This window comes from Eumetopias jubatus, unplaced genomic scaffold (assembly GCF_037043125.1).
Source record: "Eumetopias jubatus isolate StellerSeaLion01/CBP00866 unplaced genomic scaffold, mEumJub1_p1.0 scaffold_3, whole genome shotgun sequence".
NCBI lineage: Eukaryota > Metazoa > Chordata > Mammalia > Carnivora > Otariidae > Eumetopias > Eumetopias jubatus.
This window is the reverse complement of record NW_028274809.1, coordinates 131,069,662-131,097,364: the sequence shown is the minus strand read 5'-3', so window position 1 is coordinate 131,097,364 and position 27,703 is coordinate 131,069,662. Positions and strand designations below refer to the sequence as shown.

General features: G+C 39.2%; 1 protein-coding gene across 1 annotated transcript; it reads left to right on the top strand.

Moving 5' to 3' along the window:
* Positions 1 to 3: 3 nt before the first annotated feature.
* PROSER1 (proline and serine rich 1) lies at positions 4 to 27,316 on the top strand. The gene is made up of 13 exons (XM_028105484.2): positions 4 to 865; positions 3,550 to 3,615; positions 5,724 to 5,792; positions 7,755 to 7,849; positions 9,226 to 9,319; positions 11,298 to 11,408; positions 12,944 to 13,027; positions 14,192 to 14,270; positions 14,880 to 14,975; positions 19,231 to 19,275; positions 22,939 to 24,733; positions 25,192 to 25,342; positions 25,951 to 27,316. The coding sequence occupies exons 1-13, from the start codon at positions 821 to 823 to the stop codon at positions 26,071 to 26,073; spliced, it is 2,853 nt and encodes a 950-aa protein (XP_027961285.1). The 5' UTR covers positions 4 to 820; the 3' UTR covers positions 26,074 to 27,316.
* Positions 27,317 to 27,703: the final 387 nt, after the last annotated feature.

Sequence of the window (27,703 nt, the reverse complement as noted above, 5' to 3'; positions counted from 1 at the left end):
AAGAGAGGCCTAAGCTGTCGGCGCAGAGTTGAGTTTACTGGGGCGCGACGTGGTTCGTTAAAGGCCCCCGGGAGCCGGGGGGAGCTGTAGGGGTAACCAGGAAGGGCTCTAGACGCTGTGGGCGCCGCGGTGTTCGGGAGTCCCCCTACCGGGGAGCGTGCCCCCCTTCGCCGGGCTCCTGGTGCTCTCCAGCCGCCGGCCCGCTCCCGGAAGCCGTGGCGGCTGATAACAAAGAGTCTGCCAGGCCGCCGCAGCCCGGGCTGTGGAACCCAGGAGCCGTCGCAACTGTTGGGTTGAGCGCAAGTCGGGCCATGAGTCCAGGTTCGCGGCGGTGAGGGGTGACGGCCGGCGGCTGAGGCGCTGGTGCGGGCCGAGAGGCCGGCGCCTCCTTCCTCGCCGCCCGCGGGAGCCAGGGTGCAGGTGCCTCTCATCTCCCACACGGGAGAGCGGCTTCACGACCTTTCGCCGGCGGCGCCTGGCCTTCAGCTGCAGGAGATCGAAGCTCAGCCCCGGCTACCAAACTCTGGATTTCTCTGCAGGACTCAGAGCACCGGGCTCTTCCCCTAGGTGTCCTGAAGCTTTGTGTGAAGAAGCTGAGGAAACCCGACGGTTTTTGCTTTTAACAAAAAGTTTTTATAAGTGTGCATTTTTAGAAATTTTTGCAGATTTTGAAGTACTTTCTACCTCTTCGCATCCTTTTTCTTGCCCCTGGAGTCTTTCCTCCTCAGCTATAAACATTTCTACTATTGAAGCAGACCAGGGATGAACGTTTTGTAATTGAAAGTGTAACTGTTAAAACCACATTGAGACAATAGTCAAGATGGACAAAAAGTCCTTTGAAACGGTGTTGGATGAAATTAGAAAGGTAATTGCACTTAATTTCTTAAACCAATCTATGAGCTACGAATTCTCGTAGTTAATTCTCTTTGAGGGACTGCGTGCAGACTGCAAAATGTGGGTTTTAGGATTGCGAAATTGATTGGAATTTTAACGTACACACACAGTATGGGAACTTGTAGTTTGATACGCTTCACTATACAAATAGAAATTAAGTTATGTTAATGCTTAACTTGACTATCAGTGCAGTATTGTGGAAATTATATTCAAAGAGTTCTCATTCCCAAGCCGGCTGTACAAATCTTTAAAAGCTCTGTACTTGTGGAGAAGTGATTTAATATTTCTGAACTGATCACCTCATCCTTCAGTAACCTAAAGACTGAAAACTGGAGGTAATACGTATAAAATTTCTTTAATGGTAGTTATTATGGCAAGTTTTTCAAATCTGAAGATAGGCACACTATGTGTTGCCTGGACGGACAAAATTAATGTCCAAAAGGCCTCATGTTTTCAGGAGTGGGCTTCAATAACTTGAATTTCAAAACTTTTTCTTCCTGCTTTCCAAATTTTTGCTTCGTTTCGAGGCCATTGTATGTAACCTGCCTTCCAGAATGAACCAGACAGCAAAAAAATTTGGGACGTAGTCTTGAGCCTAATAAATACCTAAAGCACAAAAATAAGAGGTTTACCTAATTAGAACTGGAAGGACTTTCTGTATCATTCTTATGCTAATACAGGGTGCTTTGCTTAGAATTTCAGGGTGATTATCTTGCCATTTCCAAACCTTTAAGACCCTTGATTGACAGGGAAGGATTTGTTACTTTAGGCTTCAGCTTATGAAATTATTAATAAAATTGCCTGTGGGGGCCCCTAGGTGGCTCAGTTGGTTAAAGCGTCTGTCTGCAGCTCAGGTCGTGATCCCGAGGTCCTCGGATTGGGTCCTGCACCTGGCTCCCTGCTCAGCGGGGAGTCTTCTCCCTCTATGCTTCCCCTCTGCTTGTGATCGCGCTCTCTCTCTCTCTCTCTCTCAAATAAGTAAAATCCTAAAAAAAAAAACTTCAAAAAAATTGCCTGTGTACATGCCGTTTTTCTGCATTGTCTATAAAGCAAAATGTTTTTCTTCATCCTTCATAAGACTTTTTTTCAAATTCATAGGTTATATTTACGTATTTGATGATATTGGCTGTTCTTTTTGAACAAAATTTCTGCTTTTGCAAATCCAATTTGTGCAATTAAGATTTGCAATAAAGTGTCAGCTTGCCAACTATATGTTTAAAATTTGTAACAATTTGTTCATGAGCTGATATTTAATTACTGTTTATGAGGAAATAATTTGTGTGTCCAAATAGACCAGTAGATTTCTACTTTTGGAAGCTATAGGATGCAATTGTATATGCTCTCCCTTGTTGTTATGAAAAGATCACATAGTAAATACTAGTGAGGGATGTAGGATGTTTTCCAGAGATGAAAATCATACATGAGATAGCAACTTACATGCTTATAAGTCCTTATTTCTGGTCTGCAGGCAAAATATGTCTTTTGCTTTCTGTGCCAAATAATTAGATACATTAGCATTGTCTTAGTCTGTTAAAATGGGATTAAAATGTAGGTGTATCTAAGTGAGAATTACTGGTTTTTTAAAAAATTGCTCTCAGACTTTGTAAATGTAAGTTGGTTTAAACCAGGTAATCACTCCCTGAGGGTTACATCTCAACAGTACATTCTCTAAAGTACATTATCCAAAATGCCATTCTCTCCCCCTCACCTCCCTTTTCAGTGAAAATTAAACTTAAAATAACAGGCAACTTGGATGTATTTCTCAGTTAACCGGTCATATTTTTTCCTAGCAAAGTGATGTATATGCCAAGTACAAATAATTGTTTTGTAGTAAAACCAAAGGGATTAGTTGATTTTTAATGATTAGTAGTTATCAAATTATGATTGTTTCCATCTCTAAGCTCTGCAAGCAGTTCTAAGGAAAGCATATGTGATTTCATCTGGCTCCAGATAGTGCTGGGTCAAGGCCGCCGCCGTACTTCTCTCTGAACTTCCCATTGATAGGGGCCATGTAAGGAAAGAAACCATAATTTACTGAGTACTACTACTGTTATGTCAACTCTTGACTATTTTAATCTTAAGGTGGGTAGTGAATGGTGTTCACCTTTTATGGGTAAAAAGCTTCTCAGGGTAGTTAAAATGCCTTTCAGAGACCACACTGCCGGCACACAGATTGAATTGAGGGCCCTCTTTGGCTCCTTGGGTTCTTATATCCCAGTGGAAATACTTATCATTCACGTTTCTCTATTATAATGCACATAAAAGCTGCTCAGTAATTGATGGATGAGTCATGCCTGATATAATTAGTCTTCTTAAAAATGACAATTTGCTTGAAATTGGGATGTACTGAAACTAATTACATTTACAGGAATTCTATTTGTGATTTCTAGTAACCTCAAATCTTGTCTATTACAGTTCTGTTCCTTTTCTTGTAGGAGTGAGTAGGGAGGCCCGGAGGTTTTCCTGCTGTCTCAGTGTATCCCTTACAGCATGGAACCTGGAAAGGTAGAATGTCATGTCACCATAGTGACTTTAGCTGCCTCTGTGTGCTGGGGCTGAGGAAGGTCTGCCATGTTGAATTGCTTAGGTAGTTTTGATAATATGCATATTACTGTTGCTTACATATATTAATGCTCTTTTTCTGTGTTTTTTTAGGCTGTTCTGACAGAGTACAAATTAAAAGCAATTGAGTATGTGCATGGATATTTCTCTAGTGAACAGGTATTTGTTCTATTTAAGCAAAACCTTTTTTTAACTCTGATGTTCTAGTTAAAGTCTATTTACCTGCTGGTCAGGTTCAGAATTGCTTTTACTTTGTTGCTATATTTATTCAGAAACGTTAGAAGCTTTTGATATTGATAGAAAACTTTGCAGAATTTATAGTTCAAGTGTTTTATAAACATAGCTACTTTCACTGCAATATCATTTGTTAATATGATTTTAAAATGCAGTGTCCAAGAAAAGCATATTTATCATTCTGGGCACAAATCATAAATTTATAAACTTCTAATGGTAAACATACCCAAATTTGTACAGAATTTATAAATCAGTAATAACAAAATTCACTACACATTAAAAAGAAAACTTGAACAAATGGTGCAGTATGGTTCTTATATGAAGCTGCTACGTAAAAATTTTAGCCATAAGAAAAGAAAATATAGTGTCTAATAAGTAGTTTCTGTCGCTGCCAGAAGAGTAATGTTTTAAAGTTTAGTGAAAACTCACCCAACTTCAGGGGGAATTAGCTAATTAAAAACAATATGTATGCATAAGCATGCGTACATACAACATACAGACTAGATTTCTGAGGAATATTTAGAAAATACTCGATAGAGAAATAGGGCGGAAAGAGAAACGTGTATCTGGAGAAGAGTTCTGGGGAAGGGTAGGAATGTGGAGAGGGTAGACAGTGGATGAATCTGTAGGTGGAGTTAGTAAATGCTCCAACTTTTTCTCAAGACTTTTCAAACTTGAACTTTGAATAATAACTTTAAGCCTGTAGAAAGTTCTGACTGCTAAATCCTTAAAAGCTACTTCATGATTTGTATGTCTTGCTGCCTATTTAATTAGTGTTTTTCGGCTGTCCCGTTACTTTTCAAAATCACCTTATGCTTAATTTATATGTTTTGAAAAGATTTATAATGTCTCATAGGTAACAACTTCCCTTTCCTTCTTTTGTGTGTGTGTGTGTGTGTGTGTGTGAAATTTTGTAGAAAACTTCCCTTAGTGGTTATTCCACTTGCTAAACTCAAAGCTTCTTTCTAAGTGTGACCTGCTAAGCCTACTTACTGTATGGAAGGTTTTTCTTCCTATATCAGACATAGAGTTGGTAACTTTTTTTGGTTGGTAAAGTAGCAGGTAGCATTTACTGTAAGGAAAACCATTATTCTCATGAAAACGAGGCAAGTACACGTAATACCCATTTGTAATTTATGCATCACTGTATAAGGAGTAAAAACTATTTTTACTCTTCTTTGTATACTATTCTAGTCTCTAGCATTAATTTTGCTTTGTAGAATAATTGAAACCTTAACACATTTTCAGGAAGTTACAGTAAAAGAATTCATTAACCCAGATTTCCTTACCCTCTCTTCTTTGAGTCATTCTTTTTTTTCCTTTTGGAGTTCCTTTGGAGGCAGTGAACAGGGTGGTGGTGACTACGCAGGGACTTAACTGCTATGACCTTGATGCCCTCCTTACCTCTCACTAGCGATTTCACAGGATCTCCCTCATTCATTTGAAGTTCGCTGGTGGTGGTGGGAGAGCCTGGCTAACTGTGCTCTCAAAATGACCTACTTACTGTTTAGAAGCTGCTGGAGTAAGTCATGGTGATTCTTAAATTTTTAGGGAGGAGATCTGTAGTGTAAATACGAGTACTGTGCCCTTCAGACTCAAGGAAAAGAGTAGGAGATAGTGGACCTACACTAATCCACACCACTGAACACCCTTTTGTGATTTATTACAAGTGTCGCTCTCTGCTAAATTTTTAAAGTTTTCCATTTGTAATATAACTTTATGTTTCTAAACTGACATTTTATCTCTATCTAATACTTTCTCGATCTTCCTTTTCTTTAGGTACTTTGTTTTTCCTGTACCTTATACTTTCCATTTATTTCTATACCAGCGCTGCCCCAGACTCTGTGATGATGGAAATGTTCTCTTTCTGCACTATCCATTGTAGTAGCTATCTACTTCTTACAGCTATTGAGCATTTAAACTGTGGTTTGTGCCAGTAAGGAACTGAGTAGTATTTCAAAGTCCTGAAACAAATCTTGTGGAAATGTTTGCAAACACATTTCGTTAGAGCTAAAGTAATTCTTTGCTTTCAGGTGGTTGATTTACTGAGATACTTCTCCTGGGCTGAGCCTCAGTTAAAGGCAATGAAAGCATTACAGCATGTAAGTAACTTATTTTTTTTTATAGTGTAGAATTTAAGTATTTTGAATTCTCCCCTTGTTTTCTATAATTGATCTCAAGTTGTAATTTGTTTGCATTAGAAAAACTGATCCTAAATTTTATTATACTTTGATTAATCAAATAATTACTAAAAAATTAAGAGTTCCCAAACTGATTTAAATTGTATGTATTGTACTGCTAAATTGTACACCATAGGATCCTAATTGGCAGATTGGAAGAGAAAATATTTATAGGGAGGGAGAGCATAGAATTTGAATTCTTAAGTGTTTTTATGTACTTCTATTTTTTTATATCTTTATCCTCTTGTGTTTAGTCTTAGAACAATAGTCAAATGAGTTTATATTTATGTTTTTTAGACCAGCACTGTCCAAATGAACTTTTAGCAATGATAGAAATGTTTTATATCTGCTATCCAATATGGTAACCACTAGCTACACATAGCTTTTGAGCATTTAAATGTGTCTAGTCTGCCTGTGGAACTGTATTTTTAATTTTATTTAATTTTAATTTAAACAGGCACATGTGCCTAGTGGCTACTATTAGCACAGCCTAAATTAACAGAGACATTTAAGTCAAACAGTATCTGTCTACATAGGATTTTCCTTGGATTATCAGGGATGGATAACCTTAAGGGAATCTACAGATCCTTAGCTTCCTAAACTAATTTGCCGAAGAAAGTGGCTGGATCTGTTAGTGCTTCGCCTCTTTAGCAATTCGTTTTTTTCAACTCTACAAAAAAAAGGTTATCTTACCCACCCACCCATCACTCTTTTCCCAAGGACCAAAGAGACCATGTAATCTCCTGAGAGGGAGGGCAAAGCAGAGAACTTCTGTAAAAAATACTGATGGGGACCTCTCTTTATTTTATCAAGACAGCAAACTCATGACAAAGCTCTGAGGCCTGCTTGCTTGTCCACCTACTTTAGAATTAAAATTCAGAAGTGAAAAGGTTAGCATGAGCACAACTTATAAGTCAACCTTTGGTGACAAACTAAGTCTGATTTGGTGGTTTTCACACTGAAGACTAACCTCGACAATTAGGTTATGCAGTAGACATTTTCATAAGTGAGATAAATGAGTAGTTCCAAAGTTTTTACAAATATATAATAAACGGAATATAAATCAATTTTTTGTAAGTATTTAAACTTGTGGTACAGTTTTTAGATGTAAATTTAAAAACTTGCAGAGGGGTGTGTAGTTTTACCAATTCTTTTGGTGCTACCTGAATAAAATTGTCTGAACAGCATTGCTCTAAGTTTTAGGAGTCTATTGGGTATTGATTCTAAATGACCTTCTTCCATTGACTTTGCTTTTGAATTTCCTCCGCTATTAACATAAATCTGTAAATTGGCAGAACCTTATCTTCAAAACCAGAAGTACCCTAGTCAAATTATAGAACATTGCACACAATCTTCCAGTGTCACAGTTCATGTTAATATAATAAGACTTTTAAGAAAGTTCTACAGTAAAGAATGTTGTTTAACCCATCTTTTCCCTACCTGAGGTGACTGTAGTACCCTTTTTAGTAACACTATTCACCATAGACCTCACTTTAGGAAGCCCTGACTACCGAATGCTTAGCACTCTAAGGAATGTAATTTTTTCTAACTTTTTGAGCAATGTATCTCCCATATTTACAAATACCCCTTTTCTAGAACCTTTCTGAGGAAAGCAGTACATGTAAATATTTTTCTTCTATAAATAAATACATTGAGAGACATTGATAAAAAAAGCACATAGGGGAACTTAGATCTTCAACTGAAATAGTTACATTGAAAAAGTCTAAGGTTAATTCACATGGTTGTTAGGCCTTGTTTTTGAATAAGCAGTTTCACTTCAAATACTTAAATATTAAGAACATTTAACTATGTTTCCCCCAAAATAGCAATCTCTGGCATGAAAATTTCTCATGTTGAAAATAAAATTATTTTTTATATTAATAGAAAATGGTGGCTGTTCACCCAGCAGAAGTGGTCAATATACTCAATTGTTTCACCTTCAGTAAAGACAAGCTAGTTGCTCTTGAACTGTTAGCTTCGTGAGTATTTCTTTTTACTTTATTGGAGAAAGTTTGGAAGACTTTTTAAATGTTTCTTAACTCAGTGTGTATTAATGTCTCAGAATTATATTAGTAAATGGAACTCTAATAAAATCTGTGAAAGGGTAGACTGAATTATTATATCTAAATATCTAGGGGCATCTGGGCGGCTTGGTTGGGCGTCCAGCTCTTGATTTCGGCTCAGGTCATGATCTCAGGGTCATGAGATCGAGCCCCGCCTGGGGCTCCACTCTGGGTGTAGAGCCTGCTTAAAGATTTTCTCTCTCCCTCTCCCCCTCTCCACCCCCCCCCCACTTGCACATGCTCTCTCTAAGGGAAAAATAAATAAATAGATAGATATGTAGTGTACTTATTACAAATGGTTACAACTTAAAAATAACCAGGCATACTGAGATTATTTATTTGATTTGTCTTCATTTCAGTGACTTCCATTGCTTTCCGACTCTCAGTAGTTTGAAAGGCTCATTGAGAAAGCCATTGGTTTTATAGTTAGGTTCTGATACATGTACTTACTCTTTCTGGACCTTATTTTCCTCGGTTATAAAGTTAAGGATCTCACCTACTTAATAGCAGATATGAGTTTTATTTATTTATTTTTTAAGATTTTATTTATTTGACAGAGAGAGACACAGCAAGAACGGGAACACAAGCAGGGGAAATGGAAGAGGGAGAAGCAGTCTTCCCACGGAGCAGGGAGCCCGATGCGGGGCACCATCCCAGGACCCTGGGATCATGACCTGAGCCGAAGGCAGACGCTTAATGACTGAGCCTCCCAGGCACCCCACATACGTGAACTTTAAATTCTAGAAGATCTGTGAAAACACTTAAGCATAGCACTTAATAAATGATCATAATGAATGTAAGCTCAAAGAGAAAAAGGGCCTGCTCTTCTGTGTTATGGAAGAGTCTGTAGATTGCTGTTTATTGAGAGCACATGCATTTTTAAGTCCTTTATATGTCTATAGATGTCTGCAAAAATACAAAGTTAAAGCATACGGTAAAACTTCATTTTTAGATTAACCATTATTTTTATGCGTTTGGCACATGGCTTTTTTTCTATTGCCCTAGATCTCTTACTACTCATTGAGAGGGTATATTTTCAAGAATCTCAAAATAGTGATTTTTATTCATAGAACTACTTCACTACTTTTAGGTAACCAGATGAACCTCAGTTCAGTTATATTTATCATTTTTATAAAAATATGGTTTACATTCAGCAATTAAAACTAAATCACTTTTCTCCATTTGTCATTGGGGGAAAGGTTACTCAGGTATGGTTGTTTGGTAAAGGTTGTTGGCATTTGTATGTATGTCCAGGTTCTTAAATCAAAAGCTAAATTGCATTTTCTTGGTAGAAACATTGTTGATGCACAGAATTCTCGTCCCATCGAAGATTTATTCAGGATAAATATGTCTGAGAAGAAACGGTGCAAGAGAGTACTTGAACAGGTAATTTTCTCAAGATTGCTATATAAGTAGAACATTAGGTTTTTCTGAATGTTGATGAAGGAAGAGAAGTACCAGTCTCACTTCTGTGTTAACTGTGATGAATAACCTGACAGCTCTTGTGCGATGGGTCAGGATGGCATCCCTGCGGTCCATGGAGGACAGGAGCTGGGCGAGGGGGCTTCTGGGGGATGAGGAAATGGCTTGAGAGTGAGACGCCAGTTGGCTCCTCAGCTTCAGCCTCAGTGGGTGTTTATTCTCGGGCCCTTGGTAGCTTTGCCATGGCTCCAAGTTTTTGCCTTTAATCCTATGTATTTAGGAACGTGACGGAAAAAAAATTTTTTTTATTTTGTTTTGTCATCAGTCTTACTACGTTAGTCAGATTTGTAAGAGATGGATAATAAAGCAAAATTCCAGTCTACTAATTCAAAATCTCTAAGAGTGGGAGGAGTAGTATTTACCTAAACTTGTTTGACTTGAGTTGTCATTTAAGGTAGTTATTTCTTAGGATTGTGATGGCTGGAAACAGAATTAATGATTAGAAACCTGCTTGAGGAGGATTCATACTGCTCTCCTGGGGCCTTGCAGCCTAAGCGCATTTAATCCTTGCACTGTCTGCTAAGCTCAGGGGTAGCAGAGAACTTGGCTTACTCATGAGGTCTGTTGTAGCAGAAGCAAGATCTGAGCCCACATTTCTTTACTTTAGTAAGTTCTCCATTGGTTTTCTTGACTAAATTTTTTAGGGCACCATGCATTTACTGCTGTTGTTTTCTTCCTTATGAAGCATTCGGATCATGTCAGAAATAATTTGGTCCTGAGTATTTTCCTTCTCAGAAATAATGTGGTCCTGAGTATTCTGTGGAATAGGATCTCTGGTCAGTGTAACTTAGTACAACTTTTGTGGAAGGTAAACTTGAAGAGCCTTAAAATGTTCATGTCTTTTGATCCAGAAAATTCTATTTCTAGGAATTTATTCTAAGGAAAGAAATAGAAATATACTAATTTGTATGTAAGGGTATTTACTCTGGTACTATTTATAATAACCAAAAATTGAGATAATTTTTAGGTTTGGGTGTTTAGTAGGTGACTGGATTATATAGCTAATTATGTGTGTTTGAATGAATTTATAAAACCAATATATCTCTATAACAAACGTGAATGAATTTATAAAACCAATATATCTCTACAATAAAATACATGACATCCTGCATACTTCTAAAATATAGCTATGTATAGCTTCATATCCCTATAGCATAATATAGATCTGTTGGAATATACGTCACCTAATGTAGTGTTTTTCATTCAATATTTATTGAGTATGAACTCAATATTTGTTAGTGTACCATTGTAGAAGCTGAGAATGCAATAATAAATAAGCTAGAACATCCCTCAACATGTCTCATACTTATGTAATGCTATGTTGAATACAGTATACCTAAATAACTCTTGCTTTTTCAACAGTACAGCTCTTTGGATACCCAGTGTCCCATGTTATTTGTTTGTTTTTCTCCACTAAGTTCTAAACTTCTTCAAATCAGAGTCCCTGTATCTTTCATCTGTTGCTCTCCTTGTCTTGCCTGTAACATGAGTTTGGTGTTTATACAGTTGGACGACATTATTTCTTGGTTTGGAGAAATGGGACATACGAAATAGTAAATGAACTTGTTTGCACACAATTTGCAAAATCTGCTGTGGAGATATCTTTGTATAGGAGTCTATTAGTTGTGGCTAACAGAAAACTAATTAAAAACATTATGTTACCACTTTAATAATTCCATTTAAATAAAGTGATTTTACTTATGAATTTTGGTCATGTTCACTACTGTAAGTGCTAATGAATTCATGAACAGATTAATGTGATGCTGTTCTTGATTCATATTTTTAACAGGGCCTCCAAATATCCAGAATACTTAACCTGTGAGTTTTTTTTATTTTTTATATATTTATTTATTTATTACCACCCTCTTGTTTTTTGTTACAGGCTTTCAAGGGGGGCTGCAAAGCTCCTCATGCTATGATATCTTCTTGTGGAACGATCCCAGGAAATCCATATCCCAAAGGAAAACCTAGTCGCATAAATGGCATTTTCCCAGTAAGCATATGTTTGTGGCTATGAGAAACTTCTTATGGCTTACTATGAAATTTAGCATAGTTATGATATTTAAAGAAAATGCCAGTTGATGATGCTTCTTCCAGGGAAAGGAATTTTATTATGTCAGCAGCTTAATTCATGGGTTCAACACTGATCAAAAGTTCATGTATAAACTACATTAAAGTATTTGTGTAAGATGTACAGAAGAACAAGACAAATAGAAAAGAGGATGATTTTGTTTGTTTTTCCAGGTATTTTAGAAGCACTGCTTTGCACTTAGTAAAGGAGCGTTTCTCAAACTCTCAGTGTTCCTCAGACGGTTTCACAGTTGAATATGTTTGAGAAATCGTGTGCAGTGTTTCCTTCTTGGACAGTCACATTGCATGATAAAGGTTCTGAAAAGTCCTGAAGGAAAGAAACCTGTTTCTATACCATCCACAAACGTCTTTGTAAAATTATCTTTGCAAAGAGTGCCATATTTTTATTGCAGTGTAACAAGTAACCCTAAAACTCAGTGGATTAAAACTAAACATTATCTTACACAGTTTCTATGAATCTGGAACCTGGGAGTGGCTTAGGTTGGATTTGGCTCAGTGTTTCTTATGAGACTGCAGTCATCTGGGGGCTTGAGTAGAGCTTGAGACTATACTCCCAAGGGGGCTCAGGTACATGCCAGGCAAGTTAGTGTTGGTGGTGGGCAGGGGGTCTTTGTTCCTCACAGTAAGGCCCTGCCCATAGTGCTGCTTGAATACCTCAGGACATGCAGCTGACTTCCACCAGAGCAAATAGTCCAGGAGAAGGCAAGTGCAAGCTGTGTTGTCTCTTGTGACTTAGTCTTGGAAGTCAAATGCCATCATTTCTGGAATATCCTATTTATTATGCAGGTTAGCACTGTTCTTTCTGGAAGGGGTCTTCACAAGGGCATGTAGGAGGTGAGGATGTCTGGGGGCCATCTTGGAAGTTGGCTTCCCTACTAGTATGTACTATTTAGGCACATGCTCTTAGGAGGACACATTGTAGTGGTCTGTCCACTTATTCTGATCTCTTAATAATAGTCTTGAATGAGGTCTCATTTATTCTCATATAATATGAACTATCTCATTTAATGCTTATAGAAAACATTTTTTTGGTCATCTATTTTTAACTGTAATATAGGTACTCTTTTTGATTCTTTGACCATTATACATACTGGTGCATTGGAAGTCTGTTTCTGGTCGCTCCTATGGTGCAGGGGAAAAAATTAAAACCTACATTATCCTGCTCTTCTGTCATCCCCATATGTGTGGTGTACTTTTTTCTGAGTTCCTCTGTACATGTTGTGAGGGTTCTCTGGCAGAGGAAGGTTGAGGACCTTAGCAGGGTCTTACAGCCAAGACAGGACTGGATCTAGAATCCAGATCCTTTAACTCTTACCAAGTTAAGTCCTTTTCTTCATTGTAATACAGTGAGGGTTTTGTTTTGTTTCTCCTCTGGGTTTGTTTTTTTTAAGTCTCAATTATCTTTCTTTCTTTTTATTTATTTATTTATTTAAATAGGGAACCCCCTTGAAAAAAGATGGTGAAGAATGTACTAATGAAGGCAAAGGAATAGCTGCACGGATTCTTGGACCGTCTAAACCGGTATGTTTAAAGAATAAATGATGACACGGCCCTTAACTCGTACATGTAGTTTTCTGTCTGTTCACAGCACACAGCATCAGTTCTGTTTTCCTGTTGTGAAATTTGAGGTATACTAGAAACTCGAGTAAAGTGAATAGTCTAGGGACCTATTGCATAATTAGTTAACAGTGTCCATGGCCCTTCTGAGGTTTCATGTTTTATCTTAAAGTGAGACCAGTCCAATTGTTTTGTTCCGTTTTGTTTTTCCCCATCCCTGTTCAGCTGTTCCCTTGAAGGTATGGAGTATGGAGAGTTCTCTTTAAGGTTGTGGTTTGGCCAAATTAGTATTAATAGTAGTGAATCAAGAGTGGAGCCCGGAGGTTGAGAGTATTTTGAAGGGAGTGATCATGATTGGTTAGGATATCAGCTGAACCCAAAGACAGCCCTGTAGGTTGAAACATTGTTCGAGCTGAAGTGGGAGAGGCCTGTCACAGCCGCCTTGCAGCCCCTTAGAAGTACAGCATCTGGCTTAACTTCAGAGACCTCTGGTTCTCTAGAGACCAATTCTTGGGATGCTTTTGTTACTTACATAGTTCTGTCAACTACAAAATAAAAGATTTGTGGATTTCAAAGGCAAAAAGACTAAGATACTGAATTCATAATCCCAGTCTGCATTCTACTCAAGTTGTCAGAGTGCTGAATGCTGAATATAGGACTTTGTTCTTCCAAGGAGAAAAGAGGGTAAGAATGGTAGGATGAATCTCTGATGAATTTTGGAGGCTGTTGGAAGTTCTTGGGTAGTCAGGGTTCCTAAACCTCGCAGATTTCTTGTGTTACAAAAGAGGAGGTAAAAATTCTTAGATTAACTTTGGCTCAGTGAGAGAGGAGTTTGCTATTTAGGATAAGGTCTGACCCTTCGTTGGAGATGATTTAATACTGAAATTAAAAATAAACCCCTCCACAGCAGTCTTTGGCAGGATCTGCCTTTGGAATTTATAGGAACCACATTTATTAAAGCAAAGACATTTCCCTCACTTGTGCCATGTATTAGGCCAGTAGCATTTGATATGCTGGAGCATTTTTAGCCTCTAACGACTAAATATTTCAAAAGACAAGTTGTATTTTGTTTGCAGGGAGATTGCTGACTTAGTTTTCTTCTAACTGCTCCACTTCCCCCTCATCTAGCCTCCTTCAACGTACAATCCACATAAGCCTGTTCCTTACCCAATACCTCCATGCCGGCCACATGCAACCATTGCACCAAGTAAGCAGTTCATTCGTGTTCTACTTTTTTTCTTTTTGCTCTTTATTAAGTTGAAGGTAAATGTTGCTATATCTACTTGGGAAAATTGGAGCACTTGTGAAATTTGCTCTGCTGAGTTTAATTTTGCCCATGGTGGGCTACACAGTCTCCTGGTCTACAGCAGTGCAGGAGGCAGAGTTTAGTTTAGGGTATTTGCCTTTTGATAAATTCATTATAGATTCTTTTTAATCATTATTATGCGTTTTTGCTTTAGTAAATCATCATGAATCCCATTTCAGTAGTTGGGGTTCAAAGGTATCCTCAGTACATCTCACTTAAAAAGGTCAACTGTATGTGATTGACAGAAAAGGCAGATAATTGAAGTATTGCAGGGTCTCCCTGCCCTGCCATTCAGCGAGCTGATGTCTGGAATGAGCATGCAGTGGGAAGTCAGAATCTTCAGCTGTCTCACTTGATCTCAGCTTTGTCCTTACACTAGACCCAAACCTCTGTGTAAAATGCAACTCTATCATATTAGCAGTTTTAAAAATTAGATAGCTCTGTTAATATGGTTTGAACTCTTGGCCATAGAATGGTACTAAATTTTTTTTCTCTATAATTTTATTTTAGGTGCTTATAACAATGCAGGTCTCGTACCATTAGCCAACGTCATAGCTCCGGGTGTACCCCCTCCACCTCCATATACTCCTAATCCAGTAGGAACAGGTAAAATCATGTTGTTATGGAATGCTAAAAGTAAAAACTTACAGACGTACACTTAGAGGGGACAGTTGTTTGATATGGTGTGTCCTAGTGGGGAAAGGAACTCCAGAGCCTGACGATGGATCTGAGTGTGATATACAGGCTCCACTAGAACGGCCTTGGCCCACCTGTGTGAACATGAGCAGCTTGTAGGCAGAGGAACCATTTCTCATGAGCAGGAAACTTGGATAGGCTATGGAAAAGTACAACTGACTTGATGAGTATTACCATTAGGACAGATTACTCCTACTGTCGGAGGAAAGGCCTATGCTCACAGGGGCTTAAGCTTACCCCTGCATGCTTCAGTTCAGCATTCTTTGGGTCTGTTGGGAACATGGGATTTAGCTTACTTTTTCATTTGTGTGTCTTTTACAAAAATTTAATTTTTATTTCAGTTAGGTATTGTTTATTTGACTCTTCTGAGTTTTAGGTCTTGCCTAGGAAACCCTTCCCCATCCCGACAGGATGAAAATGTCATCTGTATCCTCTAATTACTTTTATGGGGATTTTTTTTTTTTTAATGTATAGCTTTTAATCCACTCACCATCTATTTCTAGATATGTGTAGGGTAGGGATAGAACTTAATTTTTTTTTTCTGCCCTTCCCAGAGACTCGGTTACTTGATAGCCATTATTAACAAATCCTTACTAGCCAGAGTGGTTCTGTTGTTTGAAGCTGGGTACTCCGATGAGAGTTGCTAAACAGTTTTCCCCAAAATTACTGTTTTATTTCTTAACCCTTGTTTATGGTACCTTTAGCCCTTCGACTTTCACGTTTTTGCGTAGAGAAAGAGAGGCTATGAAAGAAAAGCTGGAACTGTTTTATCTTGTTTTAGATCTTAACTCTTAACCCTAGGGAGTCCTGGTAACCTGGGTCTTGTAAGGCCCTTACTGTGTCTGGAATCTATTTTCATATAGGGGTGAATAGAGGTTCATCTTAATTTTTTTCCAGATGGTAGCCTGTCAGGCCAGCACCATTTATTAACTCATCTGTTTTCCCCACTGGTCTAAAGGGCCACATTTGTCTTAAGTTTTCATATACACACATGGTTCTAATTCTGGGTTCTTTACTCTGTTCCAATCTAGTTATTTCATGTTATGATGATATATTGATTTGACTAGCAGATTTATAGTGTGTTCTGATATCTAGTAAGGCTAGCTTTTTCTCTTAAACTATAGTTTCTATTTTTCTTACTATATTTGGAAATTTTTTTTTCCATCTGAACTTTTAAGATTATGTAGGTAAGAACAGCTGAATTTATGTATGTATATATATATATAGTTACATATTATATATTAGTTACGTTATTACACTAATATATAATTATAATATGTAATATGTGTAGTTATATGTATTAATTTGGGGAGATGTGACATTCTTATGATATTAAGTCTTACTCTTCAATCATGTGTCTGCTTTATATTATGTCAGGTGGTAGTGATTTTCCCCCAGGACTTGTTTTATCTGTTTCAAGAAGATGTTATGGTTTTCTTTATGTGGGTTCTTTGCCATGGGATTATCTCTAGGGACTTTAGAGGTATTTTTCATCAGAATTACAAATGGAATATTTCATTTCTAGGTGCTTGTTACTAATTACTTATTCTACTTTTTTTTTAGTCTCTTAAGTTTTCTAGGTATAAAAAAATGAGCTGTGTTGTACTTTACTATATTTCTTTTTTGCCTGGCCTTACTGGGTGTTAATACTGTCCTAACCTTTTTGTTTTCATTTTATATAAGTATTTTGCTTTTATCTTTACTTTCAGTTTTTATTTGAGTTTTATTTATTTGGTGGGTTAGTTGGTTTATAGATTATATATATAGTTGGATTCTGAGTTTTAAACCAGTGGGCCGGGGCAGGGAGAGACTTAATAGGAATTTTCAGTCATCATAAAAATAGCGTATTTGTTCTTAGTCTGTCCATTTTATTTCTGTATTCATTATTCGCTTATCCCAGTTTTTCATTTTCCTTACTTTTGTTTACTTGTATTAGTCAAATTGCTATTTTATTTTTAACAACTCTTCCTCCTTGCCCCACTCCAACTTAGAAATGTTATTTTTAATACTGCTAAGGATTGCCTTCATATATATATATATTATCCTTCATATATATATATATATATATATTTTTTTTTTTTTTTTTTTTTACCATCATATTCTTAATGGTTGTCGGTACACAAAAACTAAAAAAAGCTGCTCCGTACTCCACTGACTTCCATTCTCACTCTTCTTTTTTGTTGATTTGTGTGTTTTGTCGGAATACCATACATGTTTTCTTCTGCACCTCTGAACTTCTGGCTTCTTACTTTTTCCTCTGTTCTTTGATACCCTGTCCTGATACGCTCATTCTGCTTTTCTTTTAGTAGAAAATTTCTTTAAGCAGTTTTTTCAAAAGGGCACATGTACAGAGTTGTAGATGAGAAACCCAATTCCGGTTAATTTTCTTTTCTTTATTAGAACCTTGGTCTCTTCCTATAAGCTTACAAAGAAAATACTCCCTATCTTTAGAGTTCAGAAATGTTTTTAATCCTGGAGTTTGGCTATTTCACCAGGATGTCCAGATGTGGATGTTAGCATTAATCTTTCATGAAATTCTGTAAGCTCTTTGGATATGAAAACTCAGTTATTGCTTTTTATCTGGTCTTTTTTTCTACCTCTGGTACTCTTATTTTGCACTATATTTGCCTTCTAAGTCTCTTACCTATTCATGTATGGAATCCTCTATTTTTTTTTTTTGTATTTTTGCCATTTTAAATGTGATTTTATTGTTTTTCTTATTTTCAGCTCAGTAATTTAGCTTTCATAGTATTATCTCTAATCTTTACCATTCTTTGCATTTATGTATTTGGAGTCAGGTTTTTATATCTGAAGTCTTCATCTTCTCTGCTTGTATTTTTTTGCATATTATGTGTGTATGTGTTCTTAATTTGCATTACAAGGTTTTACACTTCTTTTTCTTTCATTGAATCTTTGTTGATAGACACCATATGTTTTGGTTGTTTATTTGCACCAAATTCCTTAGACAAGCTATGATCTTTCTTTTTTTTTTCTTTTATAAGACTTTTTGTTTATTCATGAGAGACAGAGAGAGAGAGAGAGAGAGGCAGAGGGAGAAGCAGGCTCCCAAGGAGCAGGGAGCCCAATGCGGGACCCGATCTCAGGACTCCGGGATCATGACCTGAGCTGAAGTCAGACGCTCAACCATCTGAGCCACCCAGGCGCCCAAGCTATGATCTTTCTTTGCTCACTGTGTCAGGGCTTGTAGATTCTTTATGCACCTCATACCTGTCCCATTGTTGGTTTCTTGGGCAGTTATTGTCAAGGCATGAGAGGTAATTTTTTTCCCTTTGTATCTTTGCCTGATGGTCTAGTTAGGTCCTTCCATGGAGGGTAGGGAGGAGTGTGCTTTTGGTGTCGGTGTCACAGGCTTCGAGTCAGCCTCCACTGGCGTTGTTCTCAGCAGCTCCTAGCAAAGGATCTTTTCCAGAAATGACTGCAACAGGAAGTCAGGGCCCCTTTCTTTGTTTGCTTGGATCATCGCATGGCCTGCGAGATTGGTTCCTCGGGTGGCAGTGGATTCTGCACTCAACATCCGCCTCCCACCTCCAAGTCTCCCTGCTGTTGAAGTGACTGTCAGTTTAGCCAGTAACGGTGCTCCTTCTCTGCATTCCAGCTGTAGGCTACACTTTGTCCTAGGTGGCACACTCAGGCCATCCTTTCCAGAAAGTGTTCCTAAATATATCTGTAAAATAACAATGCTTATTTAAAACCTCCTAAGTTGTGGCTTAGTTGGTTGAGCATCTGACTCTTGGTTTTGGCTCAGGTCATAATCTCATGACTCGTGGGATCGAGCCCCATCCCGTCGAGGGCTAGCATCTGCTTCCTTCTTCTCCCTCTTCCTCTGCCCCTTCCCTGCCTTGCAGTCTCTAAAATATGTAAATAAAATCTTTAAAAAAATAGAGTAAAATAAAACCTGGTAAGTTAAAGAGAAGGGGGTGTGGGAATCAGTGGCTTGTAATGCTGTCAATCTTCATATAGTGACTACTGGTATCTTTATTTATTTCCTTTTTGTTTCCATAGGCATACACTGTTTTCCCTAACATAGCGTGCATACATATCCTGAGTTTTTCTTTTTTTTTTGACACCAATCTTTGGTTATTATGGTGATGATTAATTTGAATAAAACTTGAAATCAAACTTTTATTTATTTATTTTCATATAGAAAATGAAGACCTTTCCAATCAGTCAAAACCTACACAGAATCAAAGTAAGTGTCCACTTTGCTGCAGATATAGCTGAAGTCTGTCCTGGTTGTCTGCTCTGTTATTCACTGAGAACAATTTGAATTGAGTGTATTTGGAATCTATGCTTTGGGGAAAGTTCCTAGTTACAGAATTTAATCAATACTTGCTAAAAGTGGCTTGATAGTGGTACATTATGTATACACAGAATGAAATGCACATATTAACTGAATTTAAAATTAGCCATTTGCCTTTGTGTTTTATATGAAAAACTTGCAATATAATCCAAGTGCTATGTGGCATTACATCCACATTCACTTTACATTATGTGATATTAGAAGCCTCATTTTTATTTTGATATAAACACGTAAGATCCTTTTTCCTAAATGCTGTTTCAAGTACTAGTTTTAGAGTTAATTATTTTCATAAGTATTGGGAGTAGCATAGCTTAATGTAGAAAAAAAAAATAAGGGGTGCCTAAGCAGAAAGTGGAATTGAAAAAGGAAGATGAGGGGAGCCTGGGTGGCTCAGTCAGTTAAGCGTCTCTCAGTTTCACCTCAGGGCTTGATCTTAGGGGCTTGAGTTCAAGCCCCGTGCTGGGCTCCATGCTGGGCTCCATGCTGGGCTCCATGCTGGGCGTGGAGCCTACTTTAAAAACAAGAAGGGGTGGGCGCCTGGGTGGCTCAGTTGGTTAAGCGACTGCTTTCGGCTCAGGTCATGATCCTGGAGTCCCGGGATCGAGTCCCACATGGGGCTCCCTGCTCAGCAGGGAGTCTGCTTCTCCCTTTGACCCTCCCCCCTCTCATGTGCTCTCTCTCTCTCTCATTCTCGCTCTCTCAAATAAATAAATAAAATCTTTAAAAAAAAAAAATAAATAAAAAAATAAAAACAAGAAGGGAGGGGGAGGGAGAGAGGGAGGGAGGACAGGAAGATGAAAGGAGGTGATGTTCCTAATGCCTGCAGATGGCAGCAGTGCTGCAACATTTTATTTTTCTTCCAGTTGAGGATCTTTGTGGTCAGGAAGGAGCTGTGTGCTGATAGGAGACAAAGCCTGAGCTCAGTTCTTGTGTAGCAAAGTAGCACATCATTACAGTGCATAGTTAGGAGTCTTAGTGGGGATTCTGTTCCCTGAGCAGGGTGCCTAACAGTGATTTTTTGCTGGTGGTTTCTAAAGGACGTAGTATAATGGGCTGGAAAAAAACACTGAGATGTCAGGACATCATTTGCTTACCCTGCCTAGCTTTGTGACCATGTCATTTAACTTCTATGGAAAGGAGGTTGAGGAAGCTTGAGCCTTTATGCTCAGCTTCATTAATCTGTTTCTGAAGGGAGTAACAGGTTAAGTGTCATAAGAACCATCATTAGGAATAGCATACTTTGTTTTCCTATGCTGTGTTATGTTAGCATGATTAAGATTTTATTTTCCTTTTGAACCATATCAAGAAACAAAAAGATAAACTAGTATAGTGGTTAAGGATATGGGTCTGTCAGACCAGGGTTCAAATTTTGGTTGACCTTTTTTAAAATTATTACTGTGACAAGACCTCACTTAATGAGATCTACCTTCTTAAATTTTTAAGTACACAATATAGAATTGTTAACTGTAGATATGGTGTCATACAGCAGATCTCTGGAACTTATTTACCTTGCATAACTGAAACTTGATACCCTTTGAATGCCACTGAATAGCTGGATGATCTTCTAACAAGTTGCTTTAACCACATATAAACACATAAGATCCTTTTTCCTAAATGCTATTTCAAATACTAGTTTTAGAGTTAATTATTTTTAAGTTTTAGATTTAATATTTATGGGGTTGTTTGTACCTAACCCAGAGGGTTACCTGGGGACAAATGAAATGATAGGCATAAAGTACTTAGCCCAGCATCTGACAGATAATGTTTTATGGTTATCAACCAAATTACATGGCAGGAAAGTCATATTTATCATGGTATGTTTTGGGTTTTTTCGATTTGTTGTTGTTTTATTGCATCTTAACTGTAGGCCCTGTGTATGGTTAACAGTGCATGGCTTTTGCTTTATTATATAAGAAGATCTTCAACAGAGACTGCTTGTAAAGAATGCTATGGGACAGCCTGGTCTGACCTTGTGACTTGTCATTCACTACACGGTCTTCAGCATGTAGTTACATAAGATAGTGAATTCGCAAATATTTCCCAACCAGTGTTGACCCTAATAAATTTTTAGTACATTATTTACGAACACAAAACTAGGTATATATCACTTGTGCTTCTAGTTCTTGTTAAACAAATGCAAACAAAAGTACAAATCCATTTTCATATGTTATCTAAATTTAAAAATCTAGTTTTATTTTCTTGAAACTAAATTACTGCTAATGACATGAATATTAGACTTCAGGCCTTTTGAGTTTGAAGTTCATGTATTTCTATATTACGGTTTGTCAATTCTGCCATCTTTCTTTTCTAAACTACCATAAAATTTGTTCAGCCCAGTATAGCACCTTTTGGGCATCTCTTAGTACAAATAGATGATGTATATGCTGTTTTCTTCCATTTTCCTGTGGTCCCTTCCCCACCATGATTAACACTGTGCATTGCTTCATTGATCGTGTCAGCTTCCTTATGCAAAGTCTTTATTATGCATAAGTTTAGAAACTTAAGTCTTAGCCCATGAAAATAACTTTCACATGATTATCACTGCAAAAGGAACATTCTCTGTTTACAAGTGAAATACTTTGATATGAATATGGCGGCAGATGATAGTTTTCATTGTGACTTTAGGTACCTAAGTCATGCTTTCCATTTGACACCAACAAGATTTTCATCAAAGGCTAACATTGGCACTAAAGTGATTCAGAGGAAACACAAATCATCCCCCCAAATACTTAAAGTAATTATTCAGAGAGTTTATGAGAATAAAAAATACTGTAGCAAACTCTAGTGGAATTCTTGACAATAAGTCCTTGGATGGGTTTGGTAACTATAGTTGAGGTCATGCTGATACATCCAGTGGGGCAAACACTCATTAAATACACAGGTGCCATGCACAGTGCTAGGTGCTAAGGCTCTAAAGAGGAATTAGACATGGCTTTTTCCCCTAAGGGAACTCCTCGGACAAGGCAAGTAGCATTTGAGGTCGAGATTGTGTTGAGGCAGTATGAGAAAATGGGAAAAAAAGCTCTATAGACTATAAACTGGAATATCAAGTTCACCTCACAGAGTGGCCGTAATACTGGAGAAATAGGCATGAATCCTGGGAGGCCCACTGTGACCAAAGAGGAAAGTGATGTCCTGAAAGCTCTTAAGAGGGGGAAACGACTTGTTTTATTATTCTAGGGAAGTGGTTTGAGAGAATGAAAGCTAAAGTCGGTACACCAACACTAATCACAATTAAATTTTTAATTTTTAAGAATTAGGAAAATACAAAAGTAAAGTTTGCTAACTTCTCAAGGCTTCCTCACTGTGCATTGGAGGGCTCTTCTAAGCAGAGTCTAGAAGACAACTGGCTCTACCTGAGGCTCCATAGGGAAAATCAGGGTCATGGAATCTAGCAACGTGTACACTGCAGTAGCCTATTATACCTGTTGCTGATTTTCTTCATGTTTGTCAAATGTTACAAAAATGTGGACTCATTCCTTTTGGATTAAACTTTGACATTTCAGCGTGGTGATATTCTTGCCTTTCTCTCCCAACCCCTCCCCCCCATAGCGTTTTCTACTCCAGCAAGTCAGCTCTTCTCTCCTCATGGTTCCAATCCTTCAACACCTGCTGTCACGCCCGTCCCTACCGCATCCCCAGTCAAGGCAGTAAACCATCCCTCTGCATCAGTAACTGCTACCATTTCCGGGCTGAACATGGCGAATACTGTCCTTCCGGTCTTCCCAGGGCAGGTCTCCTCGGCCATACATACGCCTCAGCCATCAACGCCAAATCCAACGGTTATCAGAACCCCTTCCTTGCCTGCCGCGCCTGTTACTTCTGCCCACAGTACAACATCAGCCCCTGTCCCGTCGGTTTTTTCTGGCCTGGTTCCCCTGCCAGGTCCTTCCGCTCCTCCTGTCCCAGCCCCTCAGGCGACATCCACACCTCGGGCTACTCCTGCTTCCAATGAAACATTTGCTTCGACCTCCGCCGCTTTCACTGGCCTCCCCTTTTCTGCCACCTCTACTGCTGCTGCTGCCAACAATGCCAATTCTGCTTCACTGTCGTCAGTGTTTGCAGGTCTGCCCTTGCCCTTAACGCCGTCATCCCAAGGTGTGACCAACCCGGCTCCCTCTGTCATTGCCGGGGGCTCCGCTCCCAGTGTGGCCTGTCCACTCGGTGTCAATAATCCTCTTCTGTCTGCTTTAAAAGGCTTTCTGACATCAAATGATACCAGCTTAATCAGCTCATCTGCTCTGTCCTCTGCTGTTACAAGCGGGCTGGCTTCACTGTCTTCTCTTACTAATCAGAGCTCTGATTCGCCGGCCTCGGGCTCTAACAAGTGCTATGCTCTGCCGGCCATTCCCGGCCCGCCGAGATCTTCCACGTCCGGGCTGGCCATGTTCCCGAGCCTGCCCTCCACCGTGGCGAACTCCGTTTCCACCCCATCGACTTTGCCCGCACCTTCTCCGCTGGTGACGCCTGCGTCGTGTGCCGCTGCAGTGCCGGTCAGCTGTGGCTCGTCCGCCGCCCTCCTGCACGGCCCCCACGCGACTAACTCGGAGCTGCACATCGCGTCCGCGCCCGCCGTCACAGCCGGCCCTGTGCTGATCAAAACTGAGCCCACGAGCCCCACCCCCTCCGCCTTCAAAGGCCCCGCTCCTTCCGCGAATCCCTCTCCTGGCGCTTTAGGTCTGTCAGGGACGTTGGGCCGCGCGTACACGTCCGCTTCGGTGCCCATCACTTTGTCGACTTGCCTTAATCCTGCGCTGTCCGGCCTCTCCAGTCTGACGACTCCCCTGAATGTGTCGAACCCCCTTTCCTCCATCGCCCTGCCGCCGCACGCTTCCTCCGCCCCCATCACTCCGGTGTTCACTGCTCTGCCTCCTTTCACGTCTTTGACCAATAATTTCCCTTTAAGCGGCAACCCGCCTCTTAACCCGTCAGCGGCTCTGCCAGGGTCGTTAATAGCAGCCACCTCATCTGCCGCGGTCACGTCCGCACCCGTCCCCCCTCCGAGTTCCACCGCGGCCGTGCTCTCGGGGCTCTCGGCCTCCGCACCGGTCTCCGGCTCCACGGCGCCTTTCCCCCTCAACCTGTCCACCGCCGTCCCCTCCCTCTTCTCCGTCACGCAGGGACCCCTGCCCTCTTCAAACCCCTCCTACCCCGGCTTTTCCGTCTCCAACACCCCCAGCGTCGCCCCCGCCCTGCCCTCGTTCCCGGGGCTGCAGCCGCCGGCCACGGTGGCGGCGGTCCCAGCGCTGCCCGTCGTGGCCACGACCCCGTCGCCAGCTCCCGTCCTCCCGGGATTCGCGTCCGCCTTCAGCTCCAATTTCAACTCTGCTCTCGTTGCACAAGCCGGGTATGTGGATACTTTGGAGATGGGATATGGTCATTCCTGACCTACCTTGTAGTCCCTAGTCTTAAGTCATTCCGGTGAGTCTAATCTGATCGTTGGGTGGTGCTAAATTATATTTTTCTGGGCTGAAACTTCAATACTCAAAAAACACGTGTAGCTCTTCAGCCGTGTTAAGTATATCTAATACTAATATCTGCTCAGGTTATTTTAGTATTCGGTAATTTCTCCTTATTATAAAGCAGCAGGAAGTGTTACAGGCAAAACAGACTTTATTACCTTCAGGATAATATACTTTATAATAGAAAGTAAATTTTATGTTGGTGAATGGCTGACTTTTATGGTTCCTTCCAATGCGGAAGTTTAAAGTTTGTTTTATATCTCAATAAGGTGGTTTTTGACAAATACAGAGGTAGTAGGTTTTGTGTTACTTGCATTTTGACCTGTTCTGTCTATTGTTTTAGCTTATCATCTGGCCTTCAAGCTGCAGGCAGTTCTGTTTTTCCAGGCCTTCTGTCCCTCCCCGGTATTCCAGGGTTCTCCCAGAACCCTTCACAGTCCTCCTTGCAAGAATTACAGCATAATGCCGCTGCACAGTCGGCCTTGTTACAGCAGGTAAGCAGGCAAGGTCGGGCAGAAATTAAATGGAAACATACACGCATAGCTTCTGTCCTGACAACCGTGTAATGCCAGTGATGATATGCCAACATTGGCAAAAATCTTCTCTGAGAAGAGTGTCCGGAGAGTTTAGGGTTAATCTCCCCAAATCTGCAGATTATGCTTGTTTTCCTTCAGAAAGCTAACAAAGGTGGTGGAATATATTCATCTATATGAATTGCTTTTCCTGCTTACAGACTTTCAAATCTTAGTTTGGAGATTTTACAAATGGAATCTTTACACATGGCAGTTATATTTGAGCTGGGTTTTTTTTGTAATTTAAGCTAACATAATGGACTTTAATTAAGTCATGTTTTCTCTAGAAAACCCATTAACCTTTTTTGAAAGAATATTAAGTATTTTAATGGCCTTTCTCTTGGCCTCCACCATCTGAAGAATTTTGAATGTTTCTTAAAAATTTCAGAAGACTATGCAGACTTATCTTGCCCCAACATTTTCTCTTTTCTTTCCTATTCTAAATATCTGTAGTGTGGTACAGGCAAAAACAAGTACCAACTTGATTGAATTTGGCCCTCTGCTAACCTGCACGTTCTTCTTTCTATCAGGTCCACTCAGCTTCGGCTCTGGAAAGCTATTCAGCTCAGCCAGATGGGTTTCCTAGTTACCCTTCAACACCAGGAACACCGTTTTCGTTGCAACCAGGCTTGTCTCAAAGTGGGTGGCAGTGAATAGATTTTAATTTGTATTCTCCTTTGGAGCAACATCAAAAATGCCTAAGGACTGCCGTGAACAATCTGACTAATGTGAAGTTGGCTAAAAGTCAGAAAATGAGAATGAGGATAATCCTGGGGAAATTAGGATAAGAGTTTAAAACATGGCGATTGCATTTGTAATGGTTTTAAGTATGAACACCCCCCTGTGTAAATAGGCTGATAATGAATTGTACGGAGAATAGTATTAAAAAGGTGTTCGGGGACTTTTCACCTTCCACCCATGAAATTTTGAGTCGTGTATGTGATCTCTGTAGGAAGAATACTAAAGAGGAGGTTGAACTCTTTATAGCCGAATACAGCCTTAAATCTACTTGTATAGCATCCACTGACCGAAGTAGTAGTTGTGCCTCAGACTTCTGGGTTGCATTTGGCCCTGGGGGCATGACTGCCCTTGGTGTGCACGAGTGGTTCCTATTAGTATCCTTGGAACTCAATACTCCGTACGTATCCACAGAAGGGAGCTTGAGACCCACAGTTCTTTCTAATTTCTGACATTTATGCTCATACATATACTGCTGAATTTAACTTAATATAGTTCAGGTAAGTGAAAATGGTGCTTAATATAGTCTTTAGGATGACTTTCAGGTGTTTTCGACTAAAAATATATCCAAAATGACTTTCTTACAGAAATGAAAGTAAGGCTTGTGATAATTTGCCTTCAAAACTCATTTCTTAATCTCAGCAGTATCCAAATGGGTGAGGAACATTTGACTGACTCTTGGGCCACCTCTATTACTCATTGTACTCTGGAAGCTCTTGGTGAATGTTTACAATCATGGGATGTAGTGTTTCTATTTGTACTTAAAGCCCAACGCTTATCTGAAAGAATGACATGACAACAAATAGAGAAGACTTGCTCCGTTAGTAACCATGCAGTGTGTACTCTATTTAAGGATCTGTGGTAGTATATAACATGATTGAATGTCATTAATTAAGTCTTAAGAACTGCCACATTCGGGGGGACGGGGAGTAGGGAGAATGATTTTCAATCCTGTGATGAAAAGTGTAAACTATAGAATCTACTGTAGTACATTTCAGCATCTAGAAGTTTTACTTTTATAAAGATGGTGTCTGGAAGATGTTGCTAATGTATTTTCCTTCAACACGGGGAACAAACTTTTTAAGTATATTAATAAATATTCCTGTATGGTTAGTTTTTAACAATTTTTTAAAATAAACTTTATGGATATGACAAATATCTTACAAGTGTTTTATTAAGTGCTTCGAGAGGCTTTTTAATTTTTCACATATGCTAATACATAGAACATTTTTGTTTGTCCAAATTCAGTTGAAACTCAATTGCTCATTCCTTTATATATTATCTTACATGAAACTTATAACGAACACTTGAAACAGACTATTTATGCCTTTAATTATCTGCAAACACAGAATGTAACTGCATAGTTAATCCAATGCCAGTTGCTGGAAGTTGTCATTTGTTCTTTTTTAAGTCTACACTTATAAAACCTTTTAAAGATTGTGTTGTTTATATATGTTGACCATTCACTCAAGACAAATTAATGAGTAATCTTTCTCTAGTGATACTGCTACAAGGTTTAGTTTTACTGTTCTATGAGCCCCTGTC

Excerpts from the sequence above, each read along its gene's own strand:
- PROSER1 (XM_028105484.2), top strand. The coding sequence starts at position 821 with ATGGACAAAAAGTCCTTTGAAACGGTGTTGGATGAAATTAGAAAG. Across the intron at positions 3,616-5,723 it reads GATATTTCTCTAGTGAACAG|GTGGTTGATTTACTGAGATA; the intron begins GTATTTGTTCTA and ends CTTTGCTTTCAG. Across the intron at positions 7,850-9,225 it reads GCTCTTGAACTGTTAGCTTC|AAACATTGTTGATGCACAGA; the intron begins GTGAGTATTTCT and ends TTTTCTTGGTAG.